We start from the raw sequence: 14,036 nt of genomic DNA, 5'->3' as shown, positions 1-14,036 counted from the left end.
TACTTCCGTAGTGACACTGCCTCGGAAACCCAAGGAGGGGTTGCTATGAGTCGGGGCCGACTCGATGGCACATAACAACAACAACAGTTAGCTAAGACATAGGGCTATGATGATAGTACTTACCTAGATGCTCAGAAGCCTTGATTTGTGAATCAGATATGATGCCAGTGCTTAGTCCCATTGGCATCTTACATTCTATGAAAAAACAAACAAAAAGCATAAATTTTGGTTAGAAAATCCATATAACAAAATAAAAGCTCCATGGCTAGAGATTGTATCTCTAGTGGGTCAGTAATGAAATATTATCATTTACCTTTTGTAGCACTAACTTAAATATGTCTGATCATAAAATGGTTAATGCACTAGAATATTGGAGTTTTGATAGAAATGATGATGACACTCTAAAGAAAACCAACTGGAATGAGGCTGATTTTTTTTCCCCAACTATCACCACTATGTATTTATTTTCAGAAATTCTTTTTATCACCCCAAACAGAAATTCTATACCCATTAAGCAGTAATCCCCCATTACTCCCTCCCTCCAGCCACTGGTAACCAATAATCTACTTTCTGAATTTGTGCATTTTTGAATCTAGATTTTTTTATATGTAAGTGGAGGAAATGCAATGAATTCTTAAACTGATTTCCATCTGTTTGCATCATAAAGCAAATCATTTTATAACATGAAGTGCTATCTCTCATGAGTCTACGTTCTCAAAAGTTCACCTGAAAGTTACAAGATTTTTTACATCCTGTTCAAGGAAAGGGATACCAGCCACTGTGCTACCTGGATGTTGGCACAGTGCTTGGTATTCCATGGGCACTTAGTAAATGCTTAAAGAATGGATGGATGGATGGATGAATGAGAACTGTATCTCCTGATATTGAAATGCCAAGTGTCTATCTCAGGCTTTGAATTCTTGGTATCTTTTCTCTCCTCTACTCTAGGGACCTAGAGAATCTCTTACCTATATTTTCCCATGTGCAGAGGCAGTGGAAAGCAGTTTCATCTCCCACCACCTGCATGACCTTTACAATGACAGTGTATTGAAAGAATGTACAATGTACACTAGGTAAAGAAGACCCCCTTCCAAAGAGTGTCAGTGGCAAAAGGATGATTAAGTATATAATTGCATGTGGCAAGATCTAATCTTAGATCCAAAAAGGGGAGGGAATGTCTTTCTTCAAAGCTGGGGATAATGACCACAGACTGTCACACACTCTGATCCCATACTGGGTCAAGGGCACCTCCCTCTTTCTCCCTGTCCCCCTTTCCTACGCACTCTAGTACATAAACCCCTTAAAAGATATATAAGCCCTTTGCCCCTTTTTCTTTTATGTATGTGTAAAGGAGATCTGTCAGCTCATCCTGGGATAAGAGGTAAACAAAGACCAATCCAAGAAGAAATCTTACCATACTTCTCTTCATCCCAATTACTGTATAAGTAATCAAAGCTTATGGTTTCACCACTGAGATATGTCAATTATTTGCTGAGAGCTACAGATCTGCACAAACTTACTTTCATTTTTCATTCTTGACTCACTGCACCATGAATTAAAAGTCATGAAAACCAATGCTTTATATTGGTTCCCCAGTTGAAAGAAGTGCCTTTGGACTTAACCATTTGGTTTATTTGTTAGATGATTAATGTACTGGCAGTACAATGAGACCATGGGTCAGAATAAAAGCAATTATGGTTACTAATTATGCCTCTATCACATCAGAATTCTCAGAGTTGAATATTTCTAATTTAAAAGTTGGCAATATATCAGTAACAGGTATTCTATTAATAAAAATATGACATGGCTCTTGAGTGATACCCCTGTCGATGATGAGGAACGGTGTTTGCATCCCTGCTCTCTGATTTTCTCCAACCTCTGTGTCTAGGAGCCACCAGCCAGGTTTTGATGCCTTCATTTCAAGAGTTTTAAACGAACCTAAAACAGAACATGGAAGACAACATTCCATTAGCTGACTATTATCAAAGAACCCTGGGAGCTCTGGTAGCTAGCGCCTAAGGCACTTGACCACTAACCAGAAGGCTGGCGGTTGAAACCCACCAGCCACTCCTCGGAAGGAAGATGGGGCAATCTACTTCCGTAGTGATACTGCCTCAGAAACCTAAGGAGGGGTCGCTATGAGTCGGGTCCGACTCTACAGCACATAACAACAACAACATCAAAGAACCCTGAAATCCCTGTATCACAAGAGGCTCTAGAGTAGAATTTAAGAGTATCTGTTTCTACCTGTCAGCAAGACCAGAGCTGTAAGGGCTAAAAACAAAACATGACCAGACAACAACAGCAAAGTACACAAACATGGCATACACATACATACACTACTAAAAATAACTCACTCCAGGACATCAAAAAATCTCTACCAGCCCTCATTAGACAGAAAACTTCACCAATCTAAATGCAATGTTGTAAGTCAACATACGTAATACACCCTTTGGAGTTTGAAACCATCTAAGCAACTTTGACTGACCTATCTTTGGATCTCAAAAATATCATACTTTCTCTCTCTGTACTGTGTTTTCTTTCTTACATCTCAAAACTCAACTCACTGCTGTTGAGTTGGATCTGATTCATAGAGACCCCTCCTTGGGTTTCCAAGTCAGTATCACTACGGAAGTAGATTGCCCAACCTTCCTTCTGAGGAGTGGCTGGTGGGTTTGAACCACCAGCCTTCTGCTTAACAGTCAAATGCCTTACGTGCTATGCCACCAGAGCTCCTTTCTTTCTTACATTAGAAAATAAAAATAAAAGATCCCCTGTGCTTTCAAATTTTCTATAAAGTTTACATGTTTAGGTAGAGATGTACACAAATTGTGTCAGAAAATCACTGAAAGAATGAAGTTTCTAATACCTCTGATTGTCCATTCTGGTATGTGATATTACCCACTATCAGTTAATCCTTTTAATATACTGCCAACTATAATTGTAGTGAAAATTAATGGCTGATGGTCATCTTCCTCAAACATACTGAAAACAACCTCCGGCCTTCCACTCTCCAGCACAGATATTTCAGTCTGAATATTTAGATGAAGCAGCCAATCCTAGCTTCTCAGTCCATCTCTTGAGCTCAAGGCAGATGGAAAGGTTAACAGACCTGCTAAAAATTGGCGAGAAGATAAAAGGTGGGTTTGCCCTAATCTCCTCTGTTCTTTAAAAAAATGGTTCTTTCTAGATGTATTAGTGAGTCACTGACATATTAAAAAACAAAAAGACTCCCAGTGACATCCTTCCCTTAACCAACTCTGGCTTATTTGGACTTCTGTGCCTACATCTGATATGGAATCTCACAGCCACTCTACCACCCAAAGTCCCAAACTCCTGTCAAGCTCCTTGGATAGCATTTGTAGAAGGTAGGTTGCCTGGTCAAAATGCAGGCTCCTGACACCAGCCCATCCACACACACAGACACACTCAAATCCTATTGTATTGGAGTCTCTGGGAGCAAAATCTCTGCTTTAGCATCTGCATATTAACCAGCTCCCTAGGTTTTTACTATGCTTACTGAAACTTGAGAATCAGTGACATCTAGCATTCATACTCCCACCCACATGCTTACCACACCCATAGACACACATACGAACAACACATTGGCACACAATCCATTTGATGACAGTAGTTTGTTTAAACTTATCAATATTTTGTACATGAAAATTTCTAAATACCAATTTTTTAGGTTTTGCAATTATTTAATTTTTGTTGTTGTTCTTGTTTTGCAAACAGCCTCATGAGTCAGTCCAAGATTATGATTCCCAAAGAGTGTCACTTACCCAAGGATACCCGGGTGATAAAACCAGGAGAACTCAAGAATCCCAAAACCCTAGTAAGTTTTACCTAATTTTTCTTGTTGCCAGAGAAAGTTTAGCAGTGGGATTCATTTTGCAATGTGGTCCAGACCTGACCTGTGTGACAAACACAATGGCTTGGGAGGAACTGGATTAAACATAGCATTTCTTTACAAGCAGGTTGACCACAGATTTAGCCTGTGTGGTGCTGCAAACAATTCATCAATAGTTGAGTATTATTATTTTTACTCTGTATACAGTTTTGGGGGAGCTCTGGTAGCATAGTGGCTAAGGCACTTGACTGCTAACCAGAAGGCTGGCGGTTCAAACCCACCAGCCACTCCTTGGAAGGAAGGTTGGGCAATCTATTTCCATAGTGATACTGCCTCAGAAACCCAAGGAGGGGTCGCTATGAGTTGGGGCCGACTCGACGGCACACAACAACAACAACAACAACATACAGTTTGGGAGGGAGCCCTGGTGGTGTAGTGCCTAAGGCATTTGACTGCTAACCAGAAGGCTGGTGGTTCAAAACCACCAGCCACTCCTTGGAAGGAAGGTTGGGCAATCTATTTCCATAGTGATATCGCCTTGGAAACCCAAGGAGGGGTCTCTATGAGTCGGATCTGACTCAACAGCAGTGAGTATATGGTTTACAATATGACTTTATCCAAGATCTATGCCAGAACTTGGTTTCTGGCCTGTTAGGAAGTAGATACACAAGGAGGAGGTAGTGAGGTGGAGTTACGAAGCTAAGATTGCCTCCTCTCGCCATGTCTTAGCAGGGCCCTCTTTACATTGCCCAGGGCTTTACCAGGCAGAAGGGGCCAGACCCCTAACTGGTGCTGTTGGGTGCCATTTTCCAGCAAGGTCTGGCCATGAAAGTGAACCACGTGAATGTCTTGGGAGCTGCCCATGTTCAGCAAGTGCAGTCTCACCCACTCTTGCTCGTACATCATCAGGCCTGGCAAGCGGTAGATCATCCCATTAATGGCTGAAAGGACAGAGAGTTGCAATTAATTAAAAATATGTATACACTGGGAGGGAGGCTAGCTAGTAAGGAATTAGCATCCTACTCACCACTCATCTCCCTCACTACTCCACATTCCAGACCTATACAGCTATAGAAAGGCCTCCTCCCTGCATGCCATAATATCAGTGAGAGGTTAAAATTGAACCTCCAGCTCCTTGTCCCCTGGCCCACATCATATACTAGCCTACAGCAGAAGTGTGGGTGAGTTACTTCCAAGCAGATTATCACTCTTTACCCAGATTTCATACTTCTGCTCCATACTTAGGAACTCTGGTGGTACAGTGGTTAATTATTTGGCTGCTGAGGAAAAGGTCAGCAGTTCAAAACCACCAGCTGCTCCACAGGAGAAAAGTGAGGTGTCTGCTTTCATAAAGATTAACAGCCTTGAAAACCCTATGGGGTATTTCTATTCTGTCCTATAGGGTCACTATGAGTTGGAGTCAACTCGTTGATAGTGGGTTTGGTTTGGTGGCTCTGTGTTTGGCCCACTTCCCTTTCGCATCTGTAGTACCAATTTTCACTTGCTACAAAAGCTTAAGATGGGTAGATAAACAAACTTAGTGGTTAAGGGGAAAGAGGATATGCAGCATGACATCCTAAGGCCTCCTAAATTCAGAGATAGTTCCAGGCAAAATTAGGAAGTTAGAATTTATCTTTGTGCACCCACCAATCTAGTGATTCTTATTAATTTTCTCCTTGGTAAAGTAGCTCCTCTGTCCTTTTCCATGCTGCAGGCTTTTTGCACTCAGAGGATTATGTGTACTTTTAAAAAATCACCTGGTAAACCTGATCACATTAATAATATAATTAAAATGTTCAATGATAATGCTTACTGCTTAAGCATTTAACTGAGAGTAGGGTAAGAGAAGGTTGTGTTTTGTTTTGTTTTTCCCCTTATGTTAAAGGAATTGAGTGGAATTTCAGGAACCAGGCATGTGAATTTTTGGAGAGAAAGGAGTAGGGATAATTTTGGCACCCTCAGAATTATATCCTTTAAGGGAACATGTATCTACATACTCGTAACACCAGTCCTCATCCTCTCATTTTTGTTTCTGTTCAAGAAATACATCTCACAAGTGTGAATGGCATCTCAAGTGATGATTAGGTCAGGATTGCTAAATACTGAATCACAACATGGAAACGAAGACCTTCAGCAATGCAGATGCCCAGTAAATATACAATAAATTGAGTTGAATGATATAATCCAGTCATTTGTTTGTTCATTCTACACATATTTACTGAGCATATACTGAAAAGTCCAGGCACTGAGCTAAGGGCTGGGTACTCAGGTACTAAACTCATTGCCATTGAATTGATTTGGACTCATAGTGACCCTAGAGGACAGAGTAGAACTTCCCCATAGGGTTTCCAAAGCTGTAAATCTTTATAGAAGCAGACTGCCTCATCTTTACCAGCAGCTGGTGAGTTCAAATCACCAACCTTGTGGTTACCAGCCAAATGCCTTGACCACAGTGCCAGCAAATCTTATACTCAGGCACTACATGAGGGGAACTACCAAATTGCATGGAATTCACCTACAATACATTTAAAACTAAAATGATACTGAGTGCATTTTACTCTTTCTTTGAGGAATCAGGGAGCAGTGCTTGTAAATGGCACAGCCAAGAGACACCAAGCCTGTCTGATTCCACAGCCTGTGCTTTTCCCTAGGTTGAGAGGTTTTGAAGGGTGTGCTTCCCACTCTTGAGAGGCCTAGAGACAGTAGAATAGGAGAGAAGAAAGTGCTGTTTGGAGTCTATTGTTAGACTGTCTTAATGGTTTTACTCTAGATCGTTTAATATAATTTTTAAACTTTGTGTTCAACAGGGTCTATTCTTAGTAGGTAGAAAGGAAGGCCTGGTGATGCACTTCAGAAATATCAGCCAGTGAAAACTCTATGGGTCACAACAACCCATAGAAACAAAACCAAACAAACAAAACCCAAATCCACTGTCACAGAGTGGATTCTGAGTCATAACGACCCTATAGGACAGAGTAGAACTGCCCTGTAGAGTTTTCAAGGCTGTAAATCTTTAGGGAGGCAGACTGCCTCATCTTTTTCCAGTGGAGTGGCTGGTGGGTTTGAACTGCTGACCTTTTAGTTAGCCCAGTGTTTTAACTACTATGCCAATAGAGCACCTTACCAGAAACACAAACCAAAAAAACCAAACTCACTGCTGTCGAGTCGGATCTGACTCATAGCGACCCCTCCTTGGGTTTCTGAGGCAGTATGAATCGGGTTTGACTCGACGGCACATAACAACAACAACAACATCACTACAGAAGTAGATTGCCCAACTTCCTTCTGAGGAGTGACTCGTGGGTTTGAACTGCCAGCCTTCTGGTTAGCAGTCAAATGTCTTAGGCACTGTGCCACCAGAGCTCCCAACCAGAAACACAGGTTGCCTCAGATAATTAATCTCAGAGGAATCACATCCATTGATCAAACTCTGAAAATAGTGTTTATTAGTCCTTTCCCCCCACCCCAATCCCTGAGTCATTCTCTTTCCTGTTCTCCAAATCCTAAATTCTGCTTTTTTCTAAAAACTGCTTGTAATTCAGTTGCTAATTCACAGGCTAAATTCCTGAATAGATTTCAGAATAAGCATACTTTGCCCAGTGTTATTACCAAATACTCTCCTGCCACTATTCTCCCATCATCTGGGTACACAGTATCCTCTCATTTTGTTCTCATACGCTATGCATACTATCTGGGAGCTGCTGAGAGCTAGCACTCTTAGAGTTGTTCTTATTTTAGAGAAGACACGTGGACCATCATTTATTCTTTACCAACAGCAGACTGTAACACTTGCTCCTTTAGAGATCATGTAACTTGCTTATTAACTTTTAATAAGCAGAGTAGTATCAATCCCTTCTTAATGTGTAGGTCTATGGTGGCATAGTTGGTGTGGTAGTTAAGTTTGTGTGTCAACTTTGCTGGGCCTGGTTGAGTGGCTGGGCAGCTAGTTGTAGCATTCCCCATGATGAGACCAGCAAGCAACTCTATGGTGGAATCTACTGTGAGCAGCTGAGTAGCTGCCCTAGGGATGTGGTCTGCTTCCTATGTGTAAGGAGAAGCCTTCGGGAATTGTCTCTAGCTTATGGCACACTTGAACCCTGCATATAGCCATGTTGTTGTTCAGCAGCCTGCCATGCTCTGCTGACCTTGGGATTGTCAGTGGACTTGAATTAATGGCCTGCCATGTGGTTTGGTAACATCAGGACTGTGCCTTTTTACTTGTCAGTAAGTAAAAGTGAGTCTGGGTGTGTTCAAACTGCCAACCTTTCATCTACTAGTCAAGTAGATGTCTTGTCAGGACTTGTCAGTCTCAACAGCCAGCCGCGGTCTGAGTGAAGAAAAGCCTCTAGCTCCAGTGGGCCGGCAGCAGGAGGCAGAGCTGAAGCCCAAGGTTGAGGGGCTTTCATCCAGCCCCTAGAGCTTGGCACTTTGTACTTGGACTAACAGCCTCCAAACTGTGAGAGAATAAACTCCTGCTTGTTAAAGCCATCCCATTTGTGGTATATTCCTGTCAGAGTGGCACTAGATAACCAGAATACTTGGTAAAGCATTTGGATGCTAACCAGAAGGCCGGTACTTCACATCCACCAGCTGCTCCATAGGAGGATAAGGAAATCTACTTCCATAAAGATTTACAGCCTTAGAAACCCAGTGGGGTTTACTATGAGTCAGATTCAACTCTTTGGTTTTCTTAATATGTTGCTAACTTAAGTATCTGGTGTTCCTGGGTGACACAAATGTTTAAGTGCTTGATTAGTAGATGAAAGGTTGGCAGTTTGAGCCCACCCACATGCACTTTGGAAAACAGGCCTGGTGATCTGCTTTCAAAATCCTTGAACACCCTACAGAGTAGTTCTACTCTGCACACATGGGTTCAATTCTTTCTCAATAGCAACTAACAACAACAATTTAAGCATACTGGTGTTTTTGCTCTTGTTTTGCATCATACTTAGTGTTCCAGGAGCTCGTTTTAGTTGCAGCTCCTGGCTCCTCATAGTATCTCATGCTTAATCTGGTAAAGAGGTAAGTGGCAGGAACGCCCATGACTCGGTTGGCTTTAATTCAGAGATTAGATCAAAGTCAGAGGAAAAATACCATGAAACTCATGGGAGTTTTCTGCTTCTGAGGGTGAGAGTGTCCAAGACCTTTTGGGCTTCTTTTCATAATACCAGCTCTTCTTTTCATCAAATACCATAAAAAGTAAGACAAATTCTCTCATGTCCACAGGCCTGTTGCTCTCCTTGTGCAGTGTTCCTTTTCGGCAGATGAGCAGGGGACCAATCAAGCCAGAATGGATGTCTTTTTCCTGGAAGACAACAAGAGCAAACTGCATGTGTCCTCTCTTTCTCAGAGTTATCTTTGCTCTTCTGACAATCACCCATCATATGGAAGAGGAAACTTTCTTAGAGACTCCAAATTTGAAGATTATAAAGAAATAATTTAGTAGGCCTAAATATTTATCATCTGATTCAGTTGTGTTCACATTTTCTTCCTCTGACTAACGCTTTACTCCAGCACAGTAGCAATGACGATAGTGATAATGATGTTAACAATAATAGAATGGCTTCTAATGCACTGAGCATCTATCTACTTGTATGTTATATGATTTGCTCATAGTATCTCATTTAACTCTGATAATAATCCTGTATGGTAAAAACAAGTTCATTTACTGAACAAATTATTACCCAAAGTAGCCACTATGTGCTATGCCCTGTTTTCTTATTTTTAACTTAGGTAACCAAAGCTGACAGAGGTTCAAATAACTTTTCTAGGGTCACAGTAAATGCCAGGGCAGGAATTTAAATCTAAGACCATTGTTCTCTCCACTATGCCTGAAATAAAGGAGTCTTGACTTTGCAGTTCTTTTTTCATAAAGAACAGAAGAAAACTAATACTCATGGAAGGAAATTGTAAGTAAACATCTTCCTCTGAAAAAAGTAGTCTAAACTGGAGTCATCTATTTAAGTAATCCTCACTTCTCTCCACTGAACAAATATTTCTTTCTCTGCTCTCTGAAGGGCTGCATGCAGTGTCTTGGTTATAGCAGTTGTAGACTGTTGACCACAATCCTTACACAATCCTCATGAAAAGCAAGACCTCAGACATTTAACAAGAAATAGTTTTGACTTTGTCATTGGGTCCACAATCCTTACACAATCCTCATGAAAAGCAAGACCTCAGATATTTAACAAGAAATAGTTTTGACTTTGTCATTGGGTAGACTCAGGTTATAAGGTCAGGGTAATGACAGAAGCTTTTGAGGTTGTACCTACCGGGTTCACTGCAGAATAGTAAGCCCACGCCCGACAGGGTGAGCCAGGATTTTCTGGCCCCGATCGCTCAGTGGCATGCCATACATACGTATAAGTGCTGTTTGGCTGAACAGCATTATCTTCCTTAAACCATTCAGGCGATTCATCATCATAACTCTTTCCCTCTGATGACTTTTCATAGGAAAGTCCATGAGCATGAAGAGAATATGGTCTGGATGCTAAATTTTTAAAACGAACCTAGAAAAAGGAATGATCTGCAAATGTACTTAAGCTTAACAAAAATCCATACTGAAAAAATGTCAGTGTTAAAGGTAAACCAACCCACCAACCAACCAACCAACGAGGAGCCATCCAATTGATTCCGACTCATGGAGACCCCATGTGCTTCAGGGTAGAGCTGCACTTAGGGTTTTTAGTGTCTGTGACTTTTGGAAAATAGATTTCTAGAATTTTCTTCCCAGGCTCCTCTGGGTGGATTTGAACTGATTAGTGGCTGAGCACTTTATTATAGGCCAAAAGGGATGGTTATTAAATCATACTTAAGAGACACTGCCATTGGGTGGACTCAGGTTATAAGGTTAGGGTAATGCTAACAATTGCAAAGTAACTTATGTGGATTATTTAATTTAACAGCCATCCTATGAACAAAACATGTTTGTTCTTAGGCTCCAGACTAAAGTATTGACATTATCAACAAATGAAATTATAGTAATCGGTACTGGAGAGTCAAAGATAAATGAGGTTTGGTTCCTGATTGTGCATGGTATGATTTCAGGCTGGTAAGCTTTCAAACTACTGATGAAGAGAGACATGCATATGTGTGTTCCAGCTACAAATCTGGAGACAATGAAAAATTTCTCAAGGGAATGGCATTTGAGTTGGCTCTTGAATAATGGAGAAGGACTCAGCAGAAGAGCAGCAACATTCCTGCAAGAAGAGGAGGAAAGAAACATTTGGGGGACAGTAAGGATCTGGGAGGAGCTCTGGTAGCATAGTGCCTAAGGCACTTGACTACTAACCAGAAGGCTGGCGGTTCAAACCCACCAGCCACTTCTTGGAAGGAAGGTTGGGCAATCTACTTCCATAGGGATACCACCTCAGAAACCCAAGGAGGGGTCACTATAAGTCGGGTCCGACTTGATGGCACATAACAACATAACAATAACAACAACAAGGATCTGGATGTGGCTGGGTTGTAGAGCCAGCAAGGGTGAGGTGGGACCTGGTAATACATGAGACTGGAAAAAGAGCTTGGGATCAGATGGTGAAACTAGTTGCTGTTGAGTCAATTCTGACTCATGGTGACTCCATATGTACAGAGTAGAAATGCACTCCACAAGACTCAAGGCTGTGATCTTTTGGAAGCAGATTTCTTCTGAGATGCCTCCATTTGGATCTGAGCCATCAGCCTTTTAGTTAGTAGCCAAACGCTTGACCATTTGTGCCATCCTGGAAAAGCAGCTTAGAATCAGATGGTAAACGAAAAAACCTAACTCACTACCATTGAGTAAATTCTGACTCATAGCGACCCCCTTTGGGCTTCCAAGGCTGTAATCTTTACAGAAGTAGATTACCTGGTTTTTCTTCCACCGAGTGGCTGGTGGGTTTGAACCACCAACCTTCTGGTTAGCAGTCAAATGTCTTAGGTACTACACCACCAGAGTGCCTCAGAATCAGAAGGTAGAGGACCTTAAATGTCATGTGGGGAATCTTTGTACTCAGTCAGACTTATTTAGGATACTCCTCCTAACCCTTCTCTTCTACAGCTTATGTTGATTAAAAATTCCCTAATCAGAAGAGTAAATACTATTGCTTCCCATATCTTCATGGTACAATTGGTATAATTAAGATCTTTGTATTCTTACTTGCCTATTTGTATTTTTTTAAAGGAGCAAATATTTACTGAAAATTCTGTTGAATGTGTAAATAGGTATTTAAATTTGGAACCTGAATAGTTTACTTTAGATTCAAGTGCACTTTCCTGTCTTTTTCCTAAGTGAGAAGTTAGAAAGGATGGGGGAAGTAAATTCTGATTGGCATAAAAGCTGGCTGCAGGCCTGGTGTGGCACACAGGATTTTGAAGAAAATGACCAGGATTGGGAATACGTAGGAAACTTAATTTAGGGCTTATATTTCCATCCAAAGGCACGGAAACACCTTTACTTCTCTACTTTTCTTTAACTTCATTTTCTTTCTTTTTTTTAAGTAAACATTACTGCTAATACCACCAGGACTGCCATCACTGCTGCCATTATTAAGAAACCCAATTGAATAGTTCCTGAGTATATACACTTTCTCTTTCAGTGTCAGATAGGAATTGCAGTGGAATTTACCCCAGGTTATATAGTTTTTAAGTTTCTTTAAATTGTAAGGTCATTATTTTTGTCATGAAGATTGCCAAATTGTTTGGTAAAGAGTCTTTGAAAAAAAAAGTATGTATTTGTAAATTCTGAAAATAAATCAAAGTCCTAGTTAGAATGCGTAGAAAATGTAGAACAAAATTCAAAGTTAAAAAAAAAAAAGACCAGACTTACTGGTCTGAAAGAGACTAGAGGAACTCCTGAGACTATTGCCCTGAGACAACTTTCTAATTTGAAACTGAAGACACTCCTGGAGGCTGCCTTTCAGCCAATTAATAAATGGGCCTATAAAAGAAACAGTAACATCTGAGAAGATTGTGCTCCTTAGAACAATGAACTACAGGAGACCAAAAGGGCAACATTTGTCCAAAACCAAAGATGAGAAGGCAAGAAGGGACAGGGAAACCAGACCAATGGAAACGGGGAACCCAGGGAAGAAAAGGGGAGAGTGCTGACCAATTGTGGGGAATACAACCAATATCACAGAACAATATGTGTATGAATTATCGGTTGGAAAACTAATTTGCTGTATAACTTTCATCTGAAGCACAAAAAAATATAAAAATAAATAAGTCAATTCTAGCTCTCTTCCTACTTTTCACCTTTATAACATTCTGATGTTTTCAGAAATTCTTCCAACGCTCAGAGATGACTTACTTGGATAACGTCACCCACTTCAGCTCTGATAACAGGACCAAGAATCCCAAGATGTTCTTCATACTCCCCCTGAGGATCACGATCGGTAAAAGTGCTATCAAGATACTTTCGAAAAATAACTTTCTTGTATATGGTGTTCTTCGGAGCATGATCAGCGTCTTCATTATCCATTTCCATTTCACTGAGAGGATAATGATAGCTTTAGTTTAAAAGAAGAAACTAAAGACTTCAAATTTAGGAAATTGTCTGTTTCTGAAAAATAGTGCCTAGCAGAGATAAGGTTTTCAATAAATACTTAATGAACAAATGAATGAAAAGAAAAACACAAGCTAGAGACTATTCTTCAGCTCCCAGCACACACGTCATTTCTTAGGTAAATCTTCCCATGACCCTCTAGACCAGATCAAATTCTCCTGTACCATCCTTTACATTTCTATAGTATTATTAGTGTGTGTGTGTGTGTGTATAAAACATTCTTTTCCTACATAACATATATTAAAAAAAACTCCAAACCAAACTTACTGCCATAGAGTCATTTCCAGCTCATAGTGACCTCCACTGGGTTTACATGGCTGTAACATATATGTGTGTGTCTATATATATATATATATATCATACACATATATTTTATATATAAGTAGATGATAGGTAACATTTCTATGGCATTCCTATTGTTGTTGTTATGTGCCGTCGAGTCGGCTCCGATTCATAGCAACCCCTCCTTGGGTTTCTGAGGCAGTATCACTACGGAAGTAGATTGTCCAACCTTCCTTCCGAGGAGTGGCTAGTGGGTTTGAACCGCCAGCCTTCTGGTTAGAAGTCAAGTGCCTTAGGCACTATGCTACCAGAGCTCCCTGGCATTCCTATAGAATTGGAATTCCTATATAATTTATA

The 14,036-nt window shown here is 40.7% G+C and overlaps 1 protein-coding gene across 1 annotated transcript in view; it reads right to left on the bottom strand.

Moving 5' to 3' along the window:
• The window catches only part of F5 (coagulation factor V), a 128,600-nt gene that overhangs the window by 18,013 nt on the left and 96,551 nt on the right, over window positions 1–14,036 (bottom strand). The window contains exons 15-20 of the mRNA XM_007937783.1: window positions 13,143–13,323; window positions 10,126–10,362; window positions 8,948–9,158; window positions 4,615–4,794; window positions 1,822–1,938; window positions 124–195 (exon numbers count right to left, since the gene is read on the bottom strand). Of these exons, the coding sequence (XP_007935974.1) occupies window positions 124–195; window positions 1,822–1,938; window positions 4,615–4,794; window positions 8,948–9,158; window positions 10,126–10,362; window positions 13,143–13,323 (998 nt within the window). The remainder of the gene's footprint in view (window positions 1–123; window positions 196–1,821; window positions 1,939–4,614; window positions 4,795–8,947; window positions 9,159–10,125; window positions 10,363–13,142; window positions 13,324–14,036) is intronic.

The sequence above is a fragment of the Orycteropus afer genome, unplaced genomic scaffold, assembly GCF_000298275.1.
Source record: "Orycteropus afer afer isolate SDZICR_OR568_19922 unplaced genomic scaffold, OryAfe1.0 scaffold00044, whole genome shotgun sequence".
NCBI classification, from domain to species: domain Eukaryota; kingdom Metazoa; phylum Chordata; class Mammalia; order Tubulidentata; family Orycteropodidae; genus Orycteropus; species Orycteropus afer.
Note: the sequence above shows the minus strand (reverse complement) of the source record. Positions and strands in the feature narration are given on the sequence as shown.